The sequence below is a fragment of the Piliocolobus tephrosceles genome, chromosome 5 (genome assembly GCF_002776525.5).
Source record: "Piliocolobus tephrosceles isolate RC106 chromosome 5, ASM277652v3, whole genome shotgun sequence".
Lineage (NCBI taxonomy): Eukaryota > Metazoa > Chordata > Mammalia > Primates > Cercopithecidae > Piliocolobus > Piliocolobus tephrosceles.
The window spans coordinates 63,874,025-63,898,464 of NC_045438.1; the positions used below are offsets into that span (position 1 = coordinate 63,874,025).

Genomic DNA, 24,440 nt, shown 5'->3' on the forward strand with positions numbered 1-24,440 from the left:
AGCTGGGATTACAGGCGCACACCACCACGCCCAGCTAATTTTGCATTTTTAAGTAGAGATGGGGCTTCACCATGTGGGCAAGGCTAGTCTCGAACTCCTGACCTCGTGATCCGCCCGCCCCGGCCTCCCAAAGTGTTGGGATTACAGGCATAAGCCCCCGTGCCCGGCCTTCCTCCCTGTGTCTTAAAAAGGCTTATGTGAGTTGCATTTCCAGTCCTGTAGAGGTACGTTTAATATTTAAAAAAAAAAAAAAAAAAACCTTACCAGGACTTCGTGAGAAATGAAAGTGAACACCCAAGGCAGCTTGCAGCCGGTCTACTGTTACTTTGTTTTAGCGGGCCGACCTGTCTCCAAATACGGTTTGACCATAATGCTAGGATTTAGCTAGGGCTTTTGTTTTTATTTCACTCCCACACTTAACTGGTTTCAATTTATCAACCAGAGGAGTGTCTGGTGGAATGCTCAGGTTTATGGCAAAATCATTTCAGGCATTTGTTTAACCCTCTCCAAAAAGGCATTTTCAGGGGTTCACTGTTGGTACAGTTAGTAGGGGCACTTTTGTTTCGATTTGCTGGCAAATCTCTAAAATCTCTCCGTTCAACTTTCGCCCGCAATTCCTAACGCCGCGAAAGCCGTTTCCGGCGCTCTGCCCCGCCGCAGGCCGAGGCTGGCGCAGAGACACAGGAAGCACCGCCCCTGGGCGTCTGGGTCCTCGCCTCATCGGCCGCAGCCCCGCGGCGGCGGCGGCGCTCGCGGTGCATTGTGGGCGCTGTAGTCCGGCCGGAACCTGTTTGCAACCGCGAGTCCCATGACACCGCTTCTCCTCACACCCCAACCCGCAGTGCCCCTCCCCAGCCTCGGCCGGGCCTCCCAGGACCCGGGCGCGGCGTTCCAGCGAGTCAGCTGTTTCTCCCCTGGGCTCGGCGGCGGAAGCTTGAGGGGCGCGGGGAGGAGCTTCGCGTGCGGGGTGAACGCCCGCTCTACGTGCTCGTTCGCTTCGCGACCGCTGCGCGCGAGCCCCGTGTCCCCACGGCGGGCAGCAGCGGCGGCGGCGGCTGAACGCGGAGGGGGCGGAGGGAGCCCGCGGCGGCGGCGGCTACAGCGAAATGGCGGAGACCGTGGCTGACACCCGGCGGCTGATCACCAAGCCGCAGAACCTAAATGATGCCTACGGACCCCCCAGCAACTTCCTCGAGATCGATGTGAGCAACCCACAGACGGTGGGGGTCGGCCGGGGCCGCTTCACCACTTACGAAATCAGGGTCAAGGTGAGGCCGTCTTTCCCCTTTCCCAAGAAACCCCTCCCGCTGGCTCTGGTCACCCCCAACTCGGCCCAGGAGTGAACCTCCGCGGGCAGCCACAGCTGCCCAGGCCGGGAGCCCCCTTGCAGAGGCTGGCCGGGGTCGTGAGCCAGGGCCCCTCTTCCTATAGGGCTGGTGTGGGGGGGGCTGCAGAGCGAGCCCGGCGCCCTGGCACTTGGAGAAGGTGCTCGAAGAGGAGGGCGTGGGTTGAGCGCCGCTTGCCCCTCCAGCAGCTGATCTGGGAATGACATTTGAGTTGGAAAGGGGTAGATCTTTCTGGAACACATCCCTTCACAGGGAAGGGAAGATGATGTTGACTGAGAAAAGGGGCTTGCGCAAAGTTAAAGCCTTTTCCCAGTTTTCTTCTCCTGGAGACTTCCCAGAGGTAGCAAGCCAATCCCGCTGCTCCGGGCCCTTCCCGAGCTACTAAAGTAACCTAGGTTGTGCAGTCTTCTAAACGGGACTTAATGAAAGTTCACAGAAGCCTGACAATTTTTGATAGGGCTGAGCCAGACAAGAAGGGTGGTTGGACATGGTTGACTTAAGCACTTTGGGCCACCGCCCTGCTAAAGGCTGAAGTGTGGTGTCACTTACCTCATAATCCAAAACTACAGTTGCTTTAAGAAAAGCCTATTTATTTAGGGATCTTGCTGTCTTAATCCGAGATTTGCATTTAACTGAATGAAGAAATCAACAGAAATAAAATATGCCTAATTTCACGACTAGTGTTTGTTGGCAATAAATAATTCAGATGATTTGAAAGATATTGAATATAGTGCTTCACTTTCACTCTATAGTTCAGTATTAAAGAATTTGCCCATGTATGGAAGCATCTTTAAAAATTAATTACATTAACTTAAAGATGACAGCAAATTACTTTATTAAAAATTATAAGACGATTTTGCCTTTAATCAAAATTTATATGACAAGCTACTATTAACATTTAAGTGAAATAATTTCTCATTAACTTATGCACTTTGTGTTGTGAAAAACACAAAACGTGAACTTTGCCATCCTAACCATTTTTAAGTGTACAGCTCAGTAGTATATTCACTTAAGTTGTGAAACTTAAGTATTTTTAAAAAACGATTCTTATGTAGTTAGCATTGATATTAAAAAGTTAAACTTTAAAATATGAAACGAATAGTTTAATGTTTCAAGCCACTGTTGTCTTCTTATGGATGTGTAAAATGTGAATCATAGGCCGGGCGCGGTGACTCACGCCTGTAATCCCAGCACTTTGGGAGGACCAGGTGGGCGGAACACCGAGGTTGGGAGTTCGACACCAGCCTGACCGGCATGGAGAAACCCCATCTGTACTAGAAATACAAAATTAGCCGGGTGTGGTGGCGCATGCCTGTAATCCTAGCTACTCGGGAGGCTGAGGCTGGAGAATCGCTTGAACCGGGAAGGCAGAGGTTGCAGTGAGTCTAGATCGGGCCATTGCACTCCAGCCTGGGCAACAAGAGCGAAACCCTGTCTCTAAATACATCAATAAATAATAATTGAATCATAGGCTGTATTGCTATAGGGAAACTGCAAAATCCAGGCTCCAGTACACCTGGGGAACTACATTCCCACATAAACCTAGCGGAAAAGTGAATGTTTTTCTAATTGTCTGTAATACCTGACAGATGGTTCGCTAAAAAGAACTTCCTCTTTTGCCCTATACACCAGTGTTTTCTTTTTTTTTTTCTCTTGTGCTAAAACAGAACTTGGTATTCTTGTTTCTAGACTTCCATAGCAGGTACTTCCTGTAACAAAATTGAATTGGAATATCCTGCCTACACTTCCTCCACTTACTAACTTTGAGTTTATCTTGCTGAGTGCATTATATTAAATGGATTCTAGTATAATAACTTAATCCTGTTTTTTTTTTTTTTTTTTTGAGACGGAGTCTCGCTCTGTCGCCCAGGCTGGAGTGCAGTGGCCAGATCTCAGCTCACTGCAAGCTCCGCCCTCCAGGTTTACGCCATTCTCCTGCCTCAGCCTCCCAAGAGGCTGGGACTCTTTTTTTTTTTTTTTTTTTAAATACATCTAATACCTTAGCAAATAACTGATGTGACACTTAAAAATGGTTTTTGGGCCTGGCACGGTGGCTCACGCCTCTAGTCCCAGCACTTTGGGAGGCTGAGGCTGGTGGATCCCTTGAGCTCTGAAATTTGAGACCAGCCTGGGCAACACGTTGAAACCCCTTCTCCACAAAAAAAGAAATTAGCTGGGCATGGTAGTGCGCATGCCTGAGGTCCTAGCTACTCCGGAGGCTGAGATGGGAGCATCACTTGAGCCCAGAATAATCATTTGTATGTTAAATAAAATTTTTTTTTTTTTTTTTTTTTGAGATGGAGTCTGGCACTGTCGCCCAGGTTGGAGTGCAGTGGCGCTATTTTGGCTCACAGCAACCTCCGCCTCCCAGGTTCAAGCAATTCTCCTGCCTCAGCCTCCTGAGTAGCTGGGATTACAGGCACATACTACCACGCCTAGCTAATTTTTGTATTTTTAGTAGAGATGGGGTTTCACCCTGTTGGTCAGGCTGGTCTTGAACTCCTGACCTCGTTATACACCTGCCTTGGCTTCCCAAAGTGCTGAGATTACAGACATGAACCACTGCGCCCGGCCTGAAAATAATCTTTTTTAAGAATGATTAATGAGTCAGAGAACTAACAAATTATACACTTACTTTGGTTTGTATTTTTGTATAAACCAACTCACTGGGTGTTAATAGCTGTTAACAGTCGTAAATGCAGGTGCCTATATGAAAACCTAATTGAGTTTTTTTTTTTTTTTTTTTTTTGAGACGGAGTCTTGCTCTGTCGCCCAGGCTAGAGTGCAGTGGCCGGATCTCAGCTCACCGCAACCTCTGCCTCCTGGGTTCACGCCATTCTCCTGCCTCAGCCTCCCGAGTGGCTGGGACCACAGGCGCCCACCACCTCGCCCGGCTAATTTTTTGTATTTTTAGTAGAGACGGGGTTTCACCGTGTTAGCCAGGAGGGTCTCGATCTCCTGACCTCGTGATCCGCCCGTCTCGGCCTCCCAAAGTGCTGGGATTACAGGCTTGAGCCACCGCGCCCGGCCCCTTAATTGAGTTTTTAATGCATGAAATGCCCTTGGATTTCTTTCTTTTTTTTTTTTTGAGATGGAGTCTTGCTCTGTCGCCAGGCTGGAGTGCAGTGGTGCAATCTCGGCCCACTGCAACCTCTGCCTCCTGAGTTAAAGCTATTCTCCTGCCTCAGCCGCCCAAGTAGCTGGGACTACAGGCACGCGCCACCATGCCCAGCTAATTTTTGTATTTTTAGTAGATAGGGGGTTTCACTGTGTTGACCAGAATGGTCTCGATCCCTTGACCTCATGATCCATCCGCCTTTGCCTCCCAAAGTGCTGGGATTACAGGCGTGAGCCCCCACACCCGGCCTGGATTTCTTTTAGTATGTAATGTGTTAGCTTAAAACTAAGGACACTATATAGTAAGGAAATTAGCCCTTATTTGAGCAGCATATGATTTTTTTAGAGTAATTTTAGTCTTGCATTAAGGCAGAGTGGCTATGACATGAATAGTTTAATATTTTGTAATTTTTTTTTTTTTCTTAAGAGTCTCGCTCTGTAGCCCAGGCTGGAATGCAGTGGCGTGATCGTGGCTCACTGCAGTCTCAAACTTCAGGGCTCAAGTGTTACCCCCGCCCCAGCCTCCCAAGTAGCTGGGACTACAGGGTGCTACTACCCCTGGCTAATTTTTTATTTTTTGTCAGATGAGACTTGCTATGTTGCCCATGATGGTCTTGAACTCCTGGCCTCAAGTGACCCTGCCCCACTCAGCCTCCCAGTGTTGGAATTACAGGCATGAGCCACCTCACCCAGCCCTGCAATTTTATTATTCTCTACACTGTTGCTGCTCTCCCTAACCCCTACTGACTACCTTTTGCTATTGAATTTGCTATGTGGAAAACCATTTTATGTTACAGAATTTGAACTTTTAAACTATCTTACAGTTACTGTCTCATTCTGGTCTTGAGAAAAATTTTCAGTTTTACAGGATCTGATTGAAATTACTCTAATTCACAGGGCAATTTTATCTGGATGGTGGCACTTAGAATGCAAGTTTCCCAATCTCCATTTATCTTTTGGTTTGAGGATAGTATTTAAGACTATTAGGATCACTTGATTAGTATCTCTGGGCTTTTGAAAATAATTACACAGTGTTATGTTTTTAAAAATTGTTCTAATGGATAGGTGCAGCAGAGAGCGCCATAAATGATTAAAGGTTTAGGAAAGTTCAAGGTCTAGAATTATTTAGGCATATTAAAGAAAAGGCTGAAAGTAAAATTCAGTCACTGTTTATAAGTTTGTGCTGTAATGTAACTTTAATATTCTGGAGATTTTTAAATTAATCAAGATCTATTTTACCTGGAGACCACTGTTTTGAACAGGAATGGAATTAGAATCTTTCTTGAGCTCTGCCATAGTCCTCAGTTCAAAGAATAGATTTAGCATTTCCTAGCTGGGTAGGGTACAAAATCAAAGCTCCACTTCCCCTCTGTGAAATAGGTGTGCTAATAATAGTACCTACCTCTTAGGTCTAAATGGGATAAGGCACATGAATCTTTCTAGCACAGTGCCTGGCACATAATAAGCACGCAAAATTTAGCTCTTTCTGAAGATAGACATTTTCTAAATTAAACGTCAGTGATCAACTACATTTTCTATGTTAACGTGTAATTGAGTTACTAAAATTGTTAGATTTTCTTATCAAGAAACCTACTTGTCTTGGAAGTATACCTTCATTAAGTAAGCATGGTATAAAAAGAAGCTATCTTATTTGGTACTTAACCAAGTAACCTTTGTGTATGTATTTATTTTTTTCAAGGCAGGGTCTCCCTCTGTCTCTCAGCCTAGAGTGCAATGGTGCAATCACAGCTCACTGAAGCCTTGACCTCCAGGCTCAAATGATCCTCCCAACCTCAGCCTCTCTAGTAGTTGGAACTACAGGCACACACCACCACGCCCAGCTAATTTTTAAATTATTTGTAGAGACGAGATCTCACTATGTTGCCCGAGCTGCTCTTGAACTCCTGGGCTCAAGTGATACTCCCACCTCAGCCTCCAAAACTGCTAGGATTATAAGTATGAGCCACCACACCTGGCTCCAAATAATCTTTTAAAGTTGAGCTTTATTAAAGCGCAAAGCTGAATAATAACGTTGGCTGATAAAAATTTTAACAAGATGCTAAATAAATGTAGCATCCTATCTTGACTGTTTGCCGTTCTAAACTTGTATGTTTTTTCCTCTGGGTCAGTCATCTAATCTTAAATTAGGAGTCATTAATATCCAGATTGGAAGCTGAGAAATAAATTTTAAAATCTTAGACTTAATTTTAGGAATTATAAACATGTATTATTGAAGGGCTAAAATATTAATAGTATTTTAAAGATTTGGGGGGTCAGGCATGGCAAATCCTGTATGTAATCCCAGCACTTTGGGAGGCCAAGGTGGGAGGACTACTCAAGCTCAGGTGTTGCCACACAGCCTGGGCAATGCAGTGAGACCCTGTCTCTACAAAAATTTAAAAATTAGCCAGGTGTGGTGGTATGTGCCTGTAGTCCCACCTATGTGAGAGGCTGAAGTGGGAGGATTTCTTGAGCCCAGGAGGAGGTCAGGGCTGCAGTGAGTCATGATCACACCACTGCACTCTAGCCTGAGTGACACAGTGAGACCCTGTCTCTAAAAAAAGAAAAGAAAGGCCAGGCACGGTGGCTCACGCTTGTAATCCCAGCACTTTGGGAGGCCGAGGCAGGCAGATCACGAGGTCAGGAGATCGAGACCATCCTGGCAAACACGGTGAAACCCCGTCTCTATTAAAAATACAAAAAATTAGCCGGGTGTGGTGGCGGGCGCCTGTAGTCCCAGCTACTCGGGAGGCTGAGGCAGGAGAATGGCGTGAACCCGGGAGGCGGAGCTTGCAGTGAGCTGAGATCGCACCACTGCACTCTAGCCTGGGCGACAGAGCAAGACTCCGTCTCAAAAAAAAGAAAAGAAAAGAAAAAAATCAGGACATTTTGATGCCAAAGGACATCTGCAGAATCTATGTAGTTCTATCAATTGGCCAATGAGATGTTGTCTGTTATACATGTTCCTGCCAGCTACGGCTGACATTTCTAGGATCTCCATCAAGGAGAAGCATGCTATTAGCAGTGAAGATTCTGTTCTTATCTCATCCATCCCTTAAGAGAATGGAGAGTGGGGGAGGAAGACAGTGGCAATTTTAAAGTAGCCCTGTTATATTGAGTTTTTAGGGATTCTGTTCTGTTAAGGGATGTATCATTTGAGTATCTATTATGTGCAAGGCACTGTGCTGTATGTGTAAAATTTAATATTGAGATAACCAAGCAGAGCAGATAATACTCCTGTTTTGCCAATGTAGAAGCCGAAGTCCCAATTGATCCTCATCTCTTGTCCTTTCCTCATTTTGACTCCAGTCCTGAACTGGTATCTCCCAATTAAGCTGAGTTCTTTTGTATCCAGGCCTTTTTTGCACACACTTCCTCCTCTGTTAAGAACAGGCTTCCTTTAACAGCCTCATCTGGTTACTATGACTTATCCTGCAGGACTCAGCCTTAATGTCCCCTTTTTAGAGATTTTGGTGATCCCTTGACTCTGGACCAGATTTCCTTCCTGTGTGTCCTAGTAGCCTTGTTAGGATTAAATTTGTTTGCTTGTCTTTGGCTTCCTGTAAGTTCCTATCACCCATTATAAGCTCTTAGAGGACAGGGGGTCATAATCACCCTTACTCAATATCTAACACTGCTTGGCACATAGTGAACACTTACAAATAAAAGAAGTTTAGGAAAGTTAACTTCCCCAAGGTCACAGCTATTAAATGGTAAAACTGGGATTTGAACCTAGATTTTTCTGACCTTCAGAGTCCATATTTTTTTTTTGAGACAGTTTCTCACTCTTGCCCAAGCTAGAGTGCACGGTGATGCAATCTCGGCTCATTGCAGCCTCAACCTTCTGGGCTCAGGCAACCCTCCCACCTTCACCTCCTGAGTAATTGGGGCTCCAGGAGCATGCAACTATGCCTGGCTAATTTTTTTGTATTTGTAGAGACAGGGTGTCTCCATGTAGCCCAGGCTTGCCTCAAAGGTTTCACCGTGGTTGCCCAGAGCCCTCACAGAACGTTCATATCACCTGAGGAGGCTTTGAAACCATTCAGGTTTTCTTTTAATTGGGGTGGGGTGGGGTTTGGGCAGTGGTGGTTTTTTTTTTTTTTCTCTTTTTTGTCTTTGAGACGGAGTCTTGCTCTGTCACCCAGGCTGGAGTGCAGTGGCACAATCTTGGCTCACTGCAAGTTCCGCCTCCCAGGTTCATGCCATTCTCCTGCCTCAGCCTCCTGAGTAGCTGGGACTACAGGCGCCCGCCACCACGCGCAGCTAATTTTTTGTATTTTTAGTAGAGATGGGGTTTCACCGTGTTAGCCAGGATGGTCTCGATCTCCTGACCTCATGATCCACCTGCCTCGGCCTCCCAAAGTGCTGGGATTAAAGGCGTGAGCCACCGCGCCCGGCTGGCAGTGGTGGTTTAAAAAGCATCCCAGTAAGGGCCCTTTACTGATATGCAGCAAGGATTTCTGCTGCTGTTTATCATACTCTCTGTCTCATTGAGATAGACAGTAGAGAAGGAGGAGAAATCTACATAGAACCACAGTGGTTGGTAGCTTTGATGGGGTTAAAAAAAAAAAACAGATTCTGAAATAGTAAAACATAAAATGAATAGCAGATCTTGGCAACAGAGAGGAAAACCAGCGACATTTGCCAAAGATAGAAAACTTTTTGGAGGGGAGGCATTTAAATATTAACTGAAAGCATACTGATCTCTACAGCTTAAGTTTTTGGGAAGAAGAGGAGACACAGACTACATCCAGTCAAGCCAGATCTTTTTACCCTTGTCTTGCATCATCCATGTCTATATCCCTATATAATAATCGTGAAAGTAAGCCAGAAGTAAAAAAAAAAAAAAAAAAAAAAAAAGACAAAAATACATATTCATTTAAGAAAGGAATTTTTTGGAGACAGTGTTTTGCTGTGTTGTCCAGGCTGGTCTTGAACTTCTGGGCTGAAGTGAGCCTCCCACCTCAGCCAAGTAGCTGGGATTACTGTTGCATACCATCAAGCATGCCTCAAAAAAGGAGTCTTTATAAATATTGTCGCTTTATACTTTTAAAGGGGAAAATCTAAAAAAATGCTTTGAACCATCCTGGTGATCACATGTAATAGACATTTTCCTCTCCTGCTCACCTTCATCACAATGCTTATCTCACCCCTTCCAGAAAGTACTAGACTGTTATTATTAGATACTTTGATGTTTGTACCATGTTATGCTGCTTTCATGTAAACAGAGCCAGCAATTGAATATCAGATAAGAAAGATGATGTCCAAGAAAATCTTGGAACTGCTATTTCCTTTTTTCCAGAAGTTTATTCCTAGGGCCGGGTGCGGTAGGTAGCGCATGCCTGTAATCCCAGCACTTTGGGAGGCTGAGGTGGGTGGATCACTCGAGATCAGGAGTTCGAGACCAGCCTTACCAACATGGCAAAAACCCGTATCTACTAAAATACAAAAATTAGCCAGTGTGGTGGTACATGCCTATAATCTCAGCTACTCAGGAGGCTGAGGCACAAAGATTGCTTGAACCCTGGAGGCAGAGGGTGCAGTCAGTCGAGATTGCACTACCACACTCCGTCCTGGGTGGCAGCGAGATTCTGTGCTTAAAAAAAACAAAAAAAAAAAAAAAAGAGAGAGAGAGAGAAAGCTTATTCTTAAATGTGCAACAGGCTCCAAGACATTTCATCCTTTGCTTCCTAGAGTGGAAGCAGAAGATTTTATGGTAGGAAATACAGATATTTAAATAGGAATGGGATCAAGGGTAATCATTGCCTCAGGCACAGTGGTTCATTTTTTGGTTTTTGTTCTTGTTTTCCAGATTTCTCCCTTCTAAGTACTAACCAGGCCCAACCCTGCTTAGCTTCTGAGATCAGACGAGCAATTGGGTGCATTCAGGATAGAATGGCCGTAGACTTTTGCCAGATTTGTTAATTCCACCTGTCCAGGGAACCGTTCCCTGTGGCCTTTGCTTTTAGCTCCTCAAGTTTTTTCTGCTCCTCTTTTTGTTTCTGCTTGAAATCCTTGTCTTCCTCATACATCTCCTTGGCCTGTTTCTTGTCAGGGGCTTCTTGCCGTAGGTGCCTGTCAGGAAAGCTGGACGTGGTGCCTGCCATTCCTTCCTCAGACCCTGCACAGGAAACTGAAACTGCAGTTTACTGTTTTGATTCCTTAGTTAAAAGACATAAAGCTTTCAACCAAAGTTCTACTTAGCTATAAAAGAAGCTGGGAAATTTAACCAGGCAGCCATGTGAAGAAGGGAAGAGTAGATACTGTTCTTTGCTTTGCCACATTAACAAATGGTTGTGGTTGGCCCTTCTAGGATATGGCTTTAAGCTACACTGTGATCATCTCTTCCTTTTTTTTGCTAATGCCTGGAATTTCGGTTTAGAGTAAGTTCATTTGATTTGCAAGAAATAAAATTGTACTTTCATTAGTTTGGAAGTCTTAAGTGAGTAAGTTTTCATTCTTTCATGATAATTTTGTTAGGTTGAGAAAAAAGGCAAGCATGAAGACATGGCATATCTGATAGGGGTATACCTTGAGATTGGGCTAGAGATTCTAAAAATAGTTGATTGGCCTTTTTTCTTCCCCTTCCAAGGCTGCTTAAAACTATATTGGTTTTACTTAGGACCACCATTGTAGTTGCTGACATTGAATGATGGGAGTATATAATTTGAGCCACCAAAATAAATGAGGCCAGTGTCTCTTAGCAGAGAATCACTTAATCTCCTAGCAGAGAAGTAGATAATTACTTAAAATAATTTCGTAAAGTTACTTTGTGTCCAGCAGTATTGGAATGGTCATTCCATAATTATTTGTTCTGTAAACTTAGATTTTATCACTGATGAAGCATTTCTTTTGGCTTTCCTAAAGTTATTTTAGCACCTGTCACCTATAGCTTTTTGCTTTCTGTTTTTTCTAGTCCTGCCCTTGTGGAATGACCTTCTCTGTTGTACAATAAGTCTCATCCATACTGAGAAACAGGAGTCTCAAAGCCCCTCCTTGTGTCTGGTCTTGGTATCTCACCCCTCTCTTGTGTTGACTTTACTGGTTATCTTCAAGTGGAAACAAATAGAGAAAAATCTTGTCAGCTAGGCATGTATGTGTATATCACCAGGTCTTGTCTTAAATTTACACCCAAAGATTCCCCCATGGTATATAACTGAGGACATTCTTAGGACACTAAGGGGTATAGATAGAGCAGGGGTTGGCAAACTGTGGGCTTACCTTTTTTTATAAATAAAGTTTTATTGGAACACAGCATATCCATTTCTTCCCATATTATCTAAGACCACTTTTATACTATAAGGGCAGAATTGAGTAGTTGAAACAGTATGTTTACTATCTTGCCCTTTAAGAAAAGGTTTGCCAATTTTATGTCTAGAGTTTGCTCATGTAACATTGAAATAATGGAAATCAAAAGGTACTTGGAGAATCTGTTATCAAAACATGAGGCCAGGCATGGTGCCTCACTCCTGTAATTCCAGCACTTGTGGAGTCTGAGGTGGGTGGATCACTTGAGGTCAGGAGTTCAAGACCAGCCTGACCAACGTGGCAAAACCTTGTCTCTACTAAAAATACAAAAATTAGCCAGATGTGGTGGTGTGCCCCTGTAGTCCCAGCTACTCAAGAGCCTGAGGTGGGAGGATCACTTGAACCCTGGAGGTGGAGGTTACAGTGAGCCAAGATCATAACACTGCACTCCAGCCTATGTGACAGAGTAGAACCCTGTCTCAAACCCTAAAAAATATCATGAGGCTGTGGAAAGAACATTCATTTAGGAAGCCAGTAGTAAACGACTGAGGAAATAGTCATTAAATATAACACTGCACATTCATTGTAGGATCTTAATGCATAGCCCTGTTGTTGGGTGGTGAATGAAATATTAAATACCATTCTTTCCTCCTAGAGGTCCAGTTTTACATAGAAATTGTAACTTTGTGTTGTCATCCCACTGGTAATACTAAGGCCAGGCACAAGGATTTTCAACTTTTGAAGTTTACTTTCTCACTGGAAGCCTTTTATGTAAACTCCTTTGAATACCCACATAAAGCAAAGAAAGTTGGTGCTGATAAACTAGTGGGCAGCAGGTTCATGGTGGTTCAGGGTCGGTCAGCAAGCCAGTGCCAACACTGAAGATGATGCCAAACAAAATTGACTGCAATCAGTTCTAGCCAGGATCATGGTTTAGATATTTTCTAGCCAGAATTAATTAATTTTTTCTTTTTTTTGGATGGAGTCTCACTCTGTTGCCAGGCTGGAGTGCAGTGGCGCGATCTTGGCTCACTGCAACCTCCGCTTCCTGGGTTCAAGCGATTCTCCTGCCTCAGCCTCCCGAGTAGCTGGGATTACAGGCGCGTGCCACCACGCCCAGCTAATTTTTGTATAATTAATTTCTTATACAGTATCATCATTTAATGATTTGTGGGGTTTTATGTGTGTGTGTGTTTTTTAAGAGACAGAATATCACTATATAGCCCAGGTTGGTCTTGAACTCCTGAGCTCAAGCAATCCTCTTATCTGCCTCAGTTTTCTGAGTAGCTGGTACTACAGATGTGAGCCATTACACCTGTCTTAATGTTTCGTGTTCTTACATGTTAACCCCCTATGTAATAGGGCAGTGTGCCATTGTATAAACAATAGTTAATAAAATTTAAATTGGTCTTGGTTGAACTATTAACATAGGTAAGTCCTTTCTACAAACTTTTGTCTGTCTGTCTAAAAGCTGGGTGTGGTGGTGCACAGCTGTAGTCCCAGCTACTCAGGAGGTTGAGGCGGGAGACTCATTTAAGCCCAGGAGGTTGAAGCTGCAGTGAGCTATAATGGTACCACTGCACTCCAGCCTGGGTGACAGAGTGAGACCCTGTCTCAAAAAAAGAAAGGAAGGAGTTAAGTGGAAAATTGAGAAACTGTGATACCGACTCTAAATGGGACAACGTAGTAAACTGATAGAATTTTTGTCTTAGTTTAGAAGGCCAGGTTATGTTGATAACTTAAGTTGGGATAAATTGCCGTTTTAGAGCATTTTTCTTTAGACATCAGGATATGATTCTTATCTATAATTGATATTTGCTGAGTTTTCTTCCCTCAAGACATCTGATCAATTGTTTTTTTCTAACTAAATTTCTTTTTTAGAGTTGTTGACTTTAACTTGAGTAGCTCCTGTGGGTCAGTTGCTTTATTGAGTACTTGGAATGCTAAGTTTAATAACATATGTTACTGCATTTAGTAAGTTCACAACAGCCTGAAACAGGGCTAGATTTCTCTGATAAGTTTTCCCCAGAACTGTCCAATAAATAAACATTTATGAACTGTCTGCTATATTCCAGACATTGCTAGATGCTTGTTTAAGAGATGAATAAGACATGCCTAGCCTTTAGAAGCTTCCAAACTGGTGGTAAGGAGAGTAGGGAGAGGTAAATTCATAAAATATGCATAAGGTGTAGTGGAAACCCAGGTCTGCCCTGAGGGGCCAGAAGTGTGTGAGGGCAAAAAGAGAGCCAGTAGTGTTTTAGGTAGGGGGAGCACCTGTCTCTTCTGTCCTTCACTGCCAACATCTGACGTCAATGACCTGCCAGAATCACACAGTAATAATACTGGAGTGATTCCTTGTTACTCTCTGACTCAAACATTTTTCTCGATTTTTATTTATAATTTTATATATAATGTATAATTTGGTTTTAAAATTGTTATTTTAATTTTAATTTTTTGATAAATAGAGACAGGGTCTCGCTGTGTTCCCCAGGCTGGTTTTGAACTCCTGAGCTCAAGCAATCCTCCTGCCTCTGCCTCCCAAAGTGCTGTGATTACAGGCATGAGTCACCGCACCCGGCTATGACTTGTTTTAAGCATCTGTGTTCAGGCAGTATGGTAGGCACTTTCACTCTGTGTTTTCTCTGATATAGTTTATTCTACTGCATTTTCTTACAAACTGTAATCACTCTTATTTCCAGTTAAAACAGATGATAGACTGGACGTGGTGGCTCATGCCTATAATTTTAGCACTTTGGGAGGCAGAGGTGGGAAGATCACTTGAGCCCAAGCATTCAAGACCAGCCTAGGCAACATAGGGAAACTTAAACTTTTTTTTTTTAAATTAGCTGGGCATAGTGGCATGGACTAGTAGTCCCAACTACTTAGGAGGCTGAGGTAGAAGGATCACTTGAGCCCAAGAGGTCGAGGCTACATTAAGCCGTGGTCGTGCTACTGCACTCCAGCCTAGGTTACAGAATGAGACCTGGTCACACACTCAAAAAATAGATCATAGATATCGACCACTTCATCGTTCTTACTTAGCAATAATCGTTTCCTGTTTCCTCCTGTCTTACTCCATTTTCACACTGCTATAAATTTACTACCTGAGACAGGGTAATTTATAAAGGAAAGAGGTTTAATTGACTCACAGTACTGCATAGCTGGGGAGGCCTCAGGAAACTTACAAGCATGGAAAGCAAAGAAGCAGCAAGTACCTGCTTCACAAGGCACCAGGAAAGAGAAAGTGAGCAGAAAGAGCCCCTTATAAAACTATCAGCTTTCGTGATAACTCACTCATTATCACGAGAAGAGCATGGGGGAATCTGCACTGAGTTATGATCTTGCTACTGCAACTCCAGCCTGGGCAATACAGCAAACCCTATCTCTTAAAAAATAAAATAAAATAAAATGCTGAGAACACATTCTATTCTATAATGAGTTTGTGTTCCCAGGCAAAAAAAAGTAAAAGAATCAATACAATTTTAAGAAGAAAAAAAAAAAAAAGGGCAGGTGCAGTGTCTCATGCCTATAATCCCAGCATTTTGGGAGGCCAAGGTGGGTGGATCACCGGAGATCAGGAGTTTGAGACCAGCCTGTCCAACATGGTGAAACCCTGTCTCTAGTAAAAATACAAAAAAAAATAGGCAGATGTGGTGGTGTGCGCCTATAATCCCAGCTAGTCGGGAGGCTGAGGCAGGAGAATCACTTGAACCTGGGAGGCAGAGGTTGCAGTGAGCCGAGATTGCACCACTGTAGTCTAGCCAGGGCAATAGGGCATGATCCTATCGCAAAAAAAAAAGGAACGCTCAAAGCTCTTTTAAGAATTTCTTAGAGGCCTCAGAAATAACACCACACATCTACAACCATCTGATCCTCGAGAAACCTGACAAAAACAAGCAATGGGGAAAGGATTCCCTATTTAATAAATGGTGCTGGGAAAACTGGTTAGCCATATGCAGAAAACAAACTGGACCCCTTCCTTACACCTTATACAAAAATTAACTCCAATGGATTAAAGACTTAAATGTAAAACCTAAAACCATAAAAACCCTAAAAGAAAACCTAGGCAGTACCATTCAGAACATAGACATGAGCGAAGACTTAATGACTAAAACACCAAAAGCAATGGCAGCAAAAACCAAAATTGACAAATGGAATCTAATTAAAAAGCTTCAGCACAGCAAAAGAAACTATAATCAGAGTGAGCAGGCAACCTACAGAATGGGAGAAAATTTTTGCAATCTATCCATCTGACAAAGGTCTAATATCCAGAATCTACAAGGAACTTAAATTTACAAGAAAAAAACAACACCTTCAAAAAGTAGGGTGAAGGATATGAACAGATGCTTCTCAAAAGAAGACATTTACGCGGCCAACAAACATATTAAAAAAAGCTCATCATCATTGGTCATTAGAGAAATGCAAATCAAAACTACAGTGAGATACCATCTCACGCTAGTTAGAATGGCGGTCATTAAAAGGTCAGGAAACAACAGATGCGACGATGTGGAGAAATAGAACGCTTTTACACTGTTGGGAGTGTAAATTAGTTCAACCATTGTGGAAGACAATGTGGCATTTCCTCAAGGATCTAGAACCAGAAATACACCATTTGATCCAGCAATCCCATTACTGGATATATACCCAAAGGATTATAAATCATTCTCCTATAAAGACACATGCACACGTATGTTTATTGCAGCAGTATTTACAATAGCGAAGACTTGGAACCAACCCAAATGCCCATCAGTGGTAGACTGGATAAAGAAAATGTGGCACATATACACTATGGAATACTATGCAGCCATAAAAAAGAATGAGTTCATGTCCTTTGCAGGGACATGGATGAAGCTGGAAACCACCATCCTCAGCAAACTAACACAGGAACAGAAAACCAAACACCGCATGTTTTCACTCATTAGTGGGAGTTGAACAATGAGATCACATGGACACAGGGAGGGGAGCATCACACACCAGGGCGTGCCAGGGGTTGGGGGACAAGGGGAGGGAGAGCATTAGAACAAATACCTAATGCATGTGGGGCTTAAAACCTAGATGACGGGTTGATAGGTGCAGCAAACCACCATGGCACATGTATACCTATGTAACAAACCTGCACGTTTTGCACAAGTATCCCAGAACTTAAAAAGAAAAAAAAAAAGTTATCTTCTTGGCCGGGCACAGTGGCTCCTGCCTGTAACCCCACCACTTTAGGAGGCTGAGGTGGGTGGATTACTTGAGGTCAGGAGTTCAAGACCAGACTGGCAACATGGCGAAACCCCATCTCTACTAAAAATACGAAAAATTAGGTGGGCATGGTGACACATGCCTGTAGTCCCAGCTACTGGGAATGCTGAGACATAATTTCTTGAACACAAGAGGTGGAGGTTGCAGGTTACAGTGAGCTGAGATCGTGCCACCGCACTCCTACCTGGCAGCAGAGCCAAAAAAAAAAAATTCCTTACTTACTTTCTTACAGGCTATATTATTTTAAATGTGGGTATTCTAGAGATTGATGGTGGTGATGTTTGCATAACAATATGGATTTACTTAATGCCACAGAACTCTGTACACTTAAACATGCTGAAAATGATAATTTTATATTATGCATATTTTACCACAGTAATAAATATGGAAACAAATAGTATGGAGGGGCCAGGTACAGTGGCTATCTCCTGTAATCCCAGAACTTTGGAAGGCTAAAGCAGGAGGATCACTTGAGGTCAAGAGTTAAAAAGCAGTTTGGGTAACATAATGAGACCCTCCTCTCTACAAAAAATACAAAAATTAGCTAGGTATGGTGGCGTGCACCTATAGTCCCAGCTACTCGAGAGACTGAGGTGGGAGGATTGTTTGAGCCCAGGAGGTCAAGGCTGCAGTGGGCCAGGATTGCACTACTGCACTCCACCCTGGGTGACAGGGTGAGACCCACCATCTCATAAAGAAGAAAAAAAAAGGGGGGGGGGGGAACTGGAGAGGGCAGTTTCTTTCCCTTCAAACTATCAAAGCAAGGAAAAAAGTAGTTCTTTATGACTTTTTGCCAAGAACCCTCAGTTCTTACTCATCTGTTGTGTTTTACAGTCTACTTTATCTAATACTAGTATAGCCAGTCCAGTTTTCTTATGAGTATTTGCAGGGTATGTAATTTTCTGTCCTTTCACTTTTAACCTGTTTTGATTTTTGAGGCAGAGTCTCACTTTCTCACCCAGGCTGGGGTGCAGTGGCACAATCTCGGCTCACTGCAACCTTCACCTCCCAGATTCATGCGATTCTTGTGCTTCAGCCTTCCAAGTAGCTGGGATTACAGGCGTATGCCACCACGCCTGGCTAATTTTTGTATTTTCAGTAGAGACGGAGTTTCACCATGGTGGCCAGGCTGGTCTCGAACTCTCAACCTCAGGTGATCCACCCCGCCCTTGGCCTCCTAAAATGCTAGGATTACAGGTGTGAGCCACCACGCCTGGCTCTTCATGTGGATTTCATTTACCATCTGGTATCATTTTTTTCAGCCTGAAGGGCTTTCTTTAGTATTTCTTTTTTCTTCTTCTAAGGTTCCCATCAGATGGGTAATGTGCTGAAGTCAAAACAAGGTTTGAAGGAGGCATGTCACATACATGAGCATGAAAACCCAATCATCATGCTTACGAACTACAGAAGGATTTCTTTAGTATTTCTTCTGAGTCAGGTCTGCTAACTATGAAGGCTCGTAGTCTTTTTTTTTTTTTTTTTTTGTTTGGGACTGTCTTAATGTTTTTATTTTTGAAGGATAGTCTTGTTAGATGTATTAGTTTTTTATTGCTGAATTAAAAATTACCACAATTGTAGCTCTCAAAACACCCCCAGCCAGGTGCAGTCCCATCTACGTAGGAGGCTAAGACAGGAGAATCACTTTAGCCCAGGAGTTTGAGGCGGCTGCAGTGTGCTGTGATCATGCCTGTAAATAGCCTGTACTCCAGCCTGGGAAATAAGCAAGACACTGTCTCTTTAAAAGAGTAAAAATTTAAATAAATAGATGGAGTTTTTAATTATTTAAAAAACACCACCAAATATTTCACAAGTTTCTGTAAGTGAGAAGTCTGAATATGGCTTATCTGGACCTTTTGCTTGGGGTCTCACAGTGCCTGCAGTCAAGGAAGGTTGGTCAGGGTTGTGGTTTCATCTGAGGCTCCGGAGTTCTCTTCCAGGCTTACACAGTTGTGGGCAGTATTATTTTCCTGGAGCTGTAGAGTTTAGAGTAGCCTTCCTCTTAAAGGCCAGTGAAAAAAAATCTCTTTGATCTCAGTGAAGACTAAAGCCCCTTTTTAAGGGGCTCACCTGATTAAGTCAGGACTACTCACAAAAAAACTCGGTGAAGTCAAAGTCAAACTGATTAAGGAGTTTAATATCTGTAAAATCCCTTCACCTTTGCCATGTAATGTAACCTAATTATGGAAGTGACATCCATCACATTCATAGGCCTTTCTCACATTCTCAGGGAGGTGTGTATGCCAAGTGGTGGCAATTTTAGGCACCGTCTTGGAATTCAGCCTACCACACTGGATAGGGAATTCTTTGTTCATTTTCTTTTTTTCTTTGAGCACTCTGAATATGCTACTGCTTCCTTGTCTCCATTGTTTCTGGTGAGAAGTCAGCTGTTAATCTTACTATGGATCCCCTGTATTGATGAGTAGATTTCTCTTGCCACTAAATTCAAGATTTTGCTTTTCTTTGGCTTTTAACAGTTTTACTGTGATTGTTGGGTGGGGATCTCTTTGTGTTTATCCTACTTAGAGTTCATTGAGCTTCTTGGATGTATAGATTAAGGGTTTAGTCAAATTTTTAAAGTTTTCAGCCATTATTTATTGTTTCTTTCTCTCATCATGGGACTCCCATTACTTGTGTGTTGATAGGCTTGTTGGTATCCTACAGGTCCCTGAGACTCTGTTCATTCTTATTTTTTTCTTTCTTTCTGCTTTTCAGATTGGACAATTTCTTGATGTGTCTTCAAGTTTGCTGATGCTTTTGTCTGCCAGTTTGAATCCACTGTTGATCCACTTCAGATAATTTTTCGTTTCAGCTATTATACTTTTCAGCTGTAGAGGTCCAATTCAGTGTTTTTTTATAATCTTTTTGTTGAGATTCTCTATTCCTTGAATCGTTGTCATCATGCTTTTCTTTCAGTTCTTTAAGCATGGTTTCCTTTAATTTGAACATATTGATAGCTGCTTGGAAATCCTGGACAGCTGAATAGCTGAACCTCTCCAGAGACAGTTTCTGACTTTTTATCCTGTCTGTGGCCCACACTTTCCAGTTTCTTTGCATGACTTATAATTTTTTGTTAAACTGAACATTTTAGATAATACATTGTAGAGACTCTGAGTTAGATTGCCTCCTGTCCCTCCCCAAAGGGAGGTGGTTGTTGCTATTTTTTTGGGGGGGAGTTGCCTGCATTAAGTCTGTAGTATGAGGTGGTGATAGCAGAGATCAATTTTTTTTTTTGCCAGGTTTTCTAAGGGTCACCCTGAGTCAGTTTGTCAGTTTAACTTAGTGGTCAGAAATGACTGGTCAAAGGTTATGCGTAGCTACTTGAGCCAGTGAGGCTTCAGCCTTTTTCTTTTTTTAGGAGACAGGGTCTTGCTCTGTTGGCCAGGTTGGTCTTGAACTCCTGGCCTTAAGCAGTCCTCCCACCTTCGCCTCCCAGAGTGCTAGGATTACAGACGTGAGCCCCCGCACCTGACTAGCTTCTGCTTTTTGCCAGTGCAAGTTGGAAAACAAAGTCAAAGTTCAGGCAGTTTACAAGTTTGCCCCGGTTTTACTTCATGCCGTCTTCTCATGTCCATGGCTGTCGCGTGTCTGTTAAAGGTGTCATTCAGCCATGGATGTTTGTATAACTAGGGTCCTCTCCAGCTGAGTATGCACACAGCTTTGTGTAAGCACACATACTTCTTTTTTTGAGACAGAGTCTTGCTCTGTCGCTCAGGCTCAAGTGCAGTGGCGTGATCTTGGCTCACTGCAGCCTCCGCCTCCTGGGTTCAAGAGATTCTTCTGCCTCAGCCTCCCAAGTAGCTGGGATTATAGGCATGTGCCACCATACCCGGCTAATTTTTTGTATTTTTAGTAGAGACAGGGTTTCACCATGTTGGCCAGGCTGGTCTCATACTCCTGACCTCGTGATCCGCCCGCCTCAGCCTCCCAAAGTGCTAGGATTATAGGCATGAGCCACCGTGCCTGACATCACACAGACCCTCAGACCTCCACAGATACCTGGGAGCTAATCAAGGCCCACCATGGCTATGTAATTCTTCTGGTAAGTCTGCTGGTTTGTTGCTTGCCCCCAATATTGCAGCCTTGGGTTGCTGCAATATTAGCCTTCCCCACTGTTTGCTGCCAATATTGCTGTTGGTTTCAACAATAGTCCTGCATTTGGGGCTTTTCTATATTCTACTCCTAACCAGTGGCACCCCTCCAGCAGTGATGGTGTTGGTTTTCACAGCTTGCCCCATCCTGGTAGAACTACCATTGATAGAGCTGGTGGAGCTTGGAAACAATAGCTCTAGGTTAAAACACACAGACTTCTGGCTGGGCAAGGTGGCTCATGCCTGTAATCCCAACACTCTGGGTGGCTGACGCGGGTGGATCACCTGAGGTCAGGATTTTGAGACCAGCCTGGCTAACATGGTGAAACTCCATTTCTACTAAAAATACAAAAATTAGCCAGGCGTGGTGGCGGGTGCCCGTAATCCCAGCTACTTGGGAGGCTGAGGCAGAAGAATCGCTTGAACCCACAAGGAAGAGGTTCCATGAGCCGAAATCACACCACTGCACTCCAGCCTGGGCAACAAGAGTGAGATTCCTTCTCAAAACAAAAACAAAAAAACCCACACACAGACTTCTGCTCTTCTTAACTGAGTTGAGTAGTTTTTCTTGAATGATCACTTTTCAATTTGTTATACACCTGTGCCTACTTTCCAGAGTTCTGATATGGTGGTTTGACGTGTTTGTCTAGTTTTTTCATTGAATTTTGGAGAGAGGCTCTGTTGAACTTCTCACTCTACTATTCTAGCATTTCCCCCTTTACCTTTTTATTTTATACATTTCTTTTAGGTTCTCATATTTTTAAGAGAAATGGTCTTATTCATGTTATGTTTTTCTTTACGTTATTATGCTTTTACTCTGAATTTATGGGTGCTCAGAAACACTTTTTATGCAGTGTTTAAATGTTTTTAGAAGCCTCTTAATCAAATATTCCCAGGCCCCTTGAACATAGTAGTTGTTGAGGTAGTCATTAAATGCTCATTTAGTAGAGTTTTAAAGCTTTATTTAATATCTGCTTTGGGTCAGGTACTATAACCATAGTATGACTGACTTTAGAGCATGGATTTGAAGTTGAACCTGTGCAAGAATCCTCTCTCTTGTTAATGGAAATGTGACCTTGAACAAGTTGCTTAATTCTTCTGTTTTGAATGTCTTCAACCATAAAATAAAACTTCAGAGGAGTAAATGTGACTTAAGGCATAATATTTGCCCCACATTAAGTATTCAGTAAGTGATAACCTGTGAGAATGTGTGAGAAGAATGTATAATAATAGTTTCTACTTAATTATTAAGGTAAGTGACAGTATTTTCTTTCTTTTCCTTTTCCTTTCCTTTCTTTTCCTTTCTTTTCTTTTCTTTTCTTGAGACAGGGTCTTGCTATGTTGCCCAGGCTGGTCTTGAACTCTTGGCCTCAAGCAGTCCTCCGAAGTAGCTGAGATTACAAACATGAGCCACTGCACCTGGCTCATTTTAAAGATGGTAAAACTCAGATTAGAGAAGGAAAGTAATTTGGTAATTTGGCGTGATCATACTGTTAATGAGTTCCAGAAAGAGTTGAACCCGGGTCTGCTTGACTAATCCATTTTTCCCTGCTACTTCTAGGAATCAGAAAAGGCATCAAGGGCTGGGCACAGTGGCTCACGCCTGTAATCCCAGCGCTTTGGGAGGCTGAGGTGAATGGATCACTTGAGGTCAGGAGTTCAAGAACAGCCTGGCCAATGTGATGAAACCCCATCTCTACTAAAAAATACAAAAAACTAGCCGGGCGAGGTGGCGGGCGCCTGTAGTCCCAGCTACTCGGGAGGCTGAGGCAGGAGAATGGCGTAAACCCAGGAGGTGGAGCTTGCAGTGAGCTGAGATACTCCAGCCTGGGCGACAGAGCGAGACTCCATCTCAAAAAAAAAAAAAATAATTAGCAGGATTTGGGGGCACATGCATGTAATTCCAGCTACTCGGGAGGCTGACGTAGGAAAATTGCTTGAACCCAGGAGATGGAAGTTTCAGTGAACCAAGATTGCACATGGCAGTCCAGCCTGGGTGACCTGTGAGACTCTGTCTCCAAAAACAAAGAAAGAAAAGGTGTCACGGGTTTGTGGTTAGCTCTTATCATTGGTACAAAGCAAATATTTATTTGTTTGCATTTTCTCCCCACCTCATGCAACATGTCAAGAACTTCTACTACAAAAGTGATACACCAATTATTTGAACCTTGTGTGTTTCTCTAAGATACAGCCTTAGTGAATAAAACCTGGAATTTCTTAGGTGAGTGGAAAAATAAGAGGCTTTAAACTCTTCATCCACAAATATGAGCATCAAAACTGGGACACTTTTTTTAAAAAAAATTTTCTTTTTTAGGGGGGTTTGAGGTAGAGGTTTCACTGAGTTGCCTAGGCTGGTCTCAAATTCCTGGGCTCAAAGGATCCGCCTACCTCAGGCTCCCTAGTAGCTGGGACTACAGGCACATGCCACTGTACCTGGCTCTCAGGAATGCTTTTGATACATAATGGTGTAAGTAGCTATAAAAAGTATAGTTAGAACAATTTTGTTAGCTTTAAAGCCTCTGAGACTGAAACATTGTACATACATGTTTTTATCATAATGTACTCCAAAAATTATGTACTCTCTTACAGAAACCTCCCCAGTGGTATTCCATCTCTTTAATTCTCTTTCCTGACCTATTTTTGTCTGTACTGTGACACCTACTCTGCTTGGGTATCCTCTTATAATTCTTAACTGTGTCATAAAATCAGCTAATGCAGGGACAATGTTCATGTACTTAGTTCATGGTAGATTCTTTTTGGGGAAGAAGGGTATCCATTTATAGTGGATTCTTTTTTTTTTTTTTTTTGGAGGCAAGGTCTTGCTCTGTTGCCCAGGCTGGAGTGCAGTGATGCCATCTCAGCTCACTTCAGCTTTGACCTCCTGGGCTCAGGTGATCTCCCACTTCAGCCTCCTGAGTAGCTGAGACTACAGGCGTGTGCCATCATGCCTGGCTAATTTTGTAGTTTTAGTAAAGATAGGGTTTTGCTATGTTGCCAAGGCTGGTCTCAAACTCCATAGTTCAAGCAGTCAGCCTACGTCAGCCTTCCAAGGTGCTAGGATTACAGACACGAGCCACTGCACCCAGCCCATCATGGTAGATTCTTTTTTTTTGAAACGGAGTCTCACTCTTGTCCCCCAGGCTAGAGTGCAGTGGCACAATTTCGGCTCACCACAACCTCCGCCTCCCTGGTTCACGTGATTCTCCTGCCTCAGACTCCTGAGTAGCTGGATTACAGGCACTCACCGCCATGCCTGGCTAATTTTTGTATTTTTAGTAGAGATGGGGCTTCACCATGTTAGCCAGGCTGGTCTCAAGCTCTTGACCTCAGGTGATTGATCTGCCTGCCTCGGCCTCCCAAAGTGCTGGGATTACAGGCGTGAGCCAAAGCACCT

The 24,440-nt window shown here is 43.3% G+C and overlaps 1 protein-coding gene and 1 non-coding gene across 2 annotated transcripts in view; one reads left to right on the forward strand and one right to left on the reverse strand.

The window, feature by feature from the left end:
• Positions 1 to 764: 764 nt before the first annotated feature.
• Positions 765 to 24,440, forward strand: part of SNX3 (sorting nexin 3) — a 49,119-nt gene continuing 25,443 nt past the window's right edge. Inside the window, exon 1 of the mRNA XM_023205966.3 lies at positions 765 to 1,268. Within this exon, the coding sequence (XP_023061734.1) occupies positions 1,107 to 1,268 (162 nt within the window). The 5' untranslated portion in view covers positions 765 to 1,106. The remainder of the gene's footprint in view (positions 1,269 to 24,440) is intronic.
• Positions 18,268 to 18,371, reverse strand: LOC111538676. The gene has a single exon (XR_002730427.1). It is a non-coding gene; the product is annotated as a small nucleolar RNA U13 (small nucleolar RNA).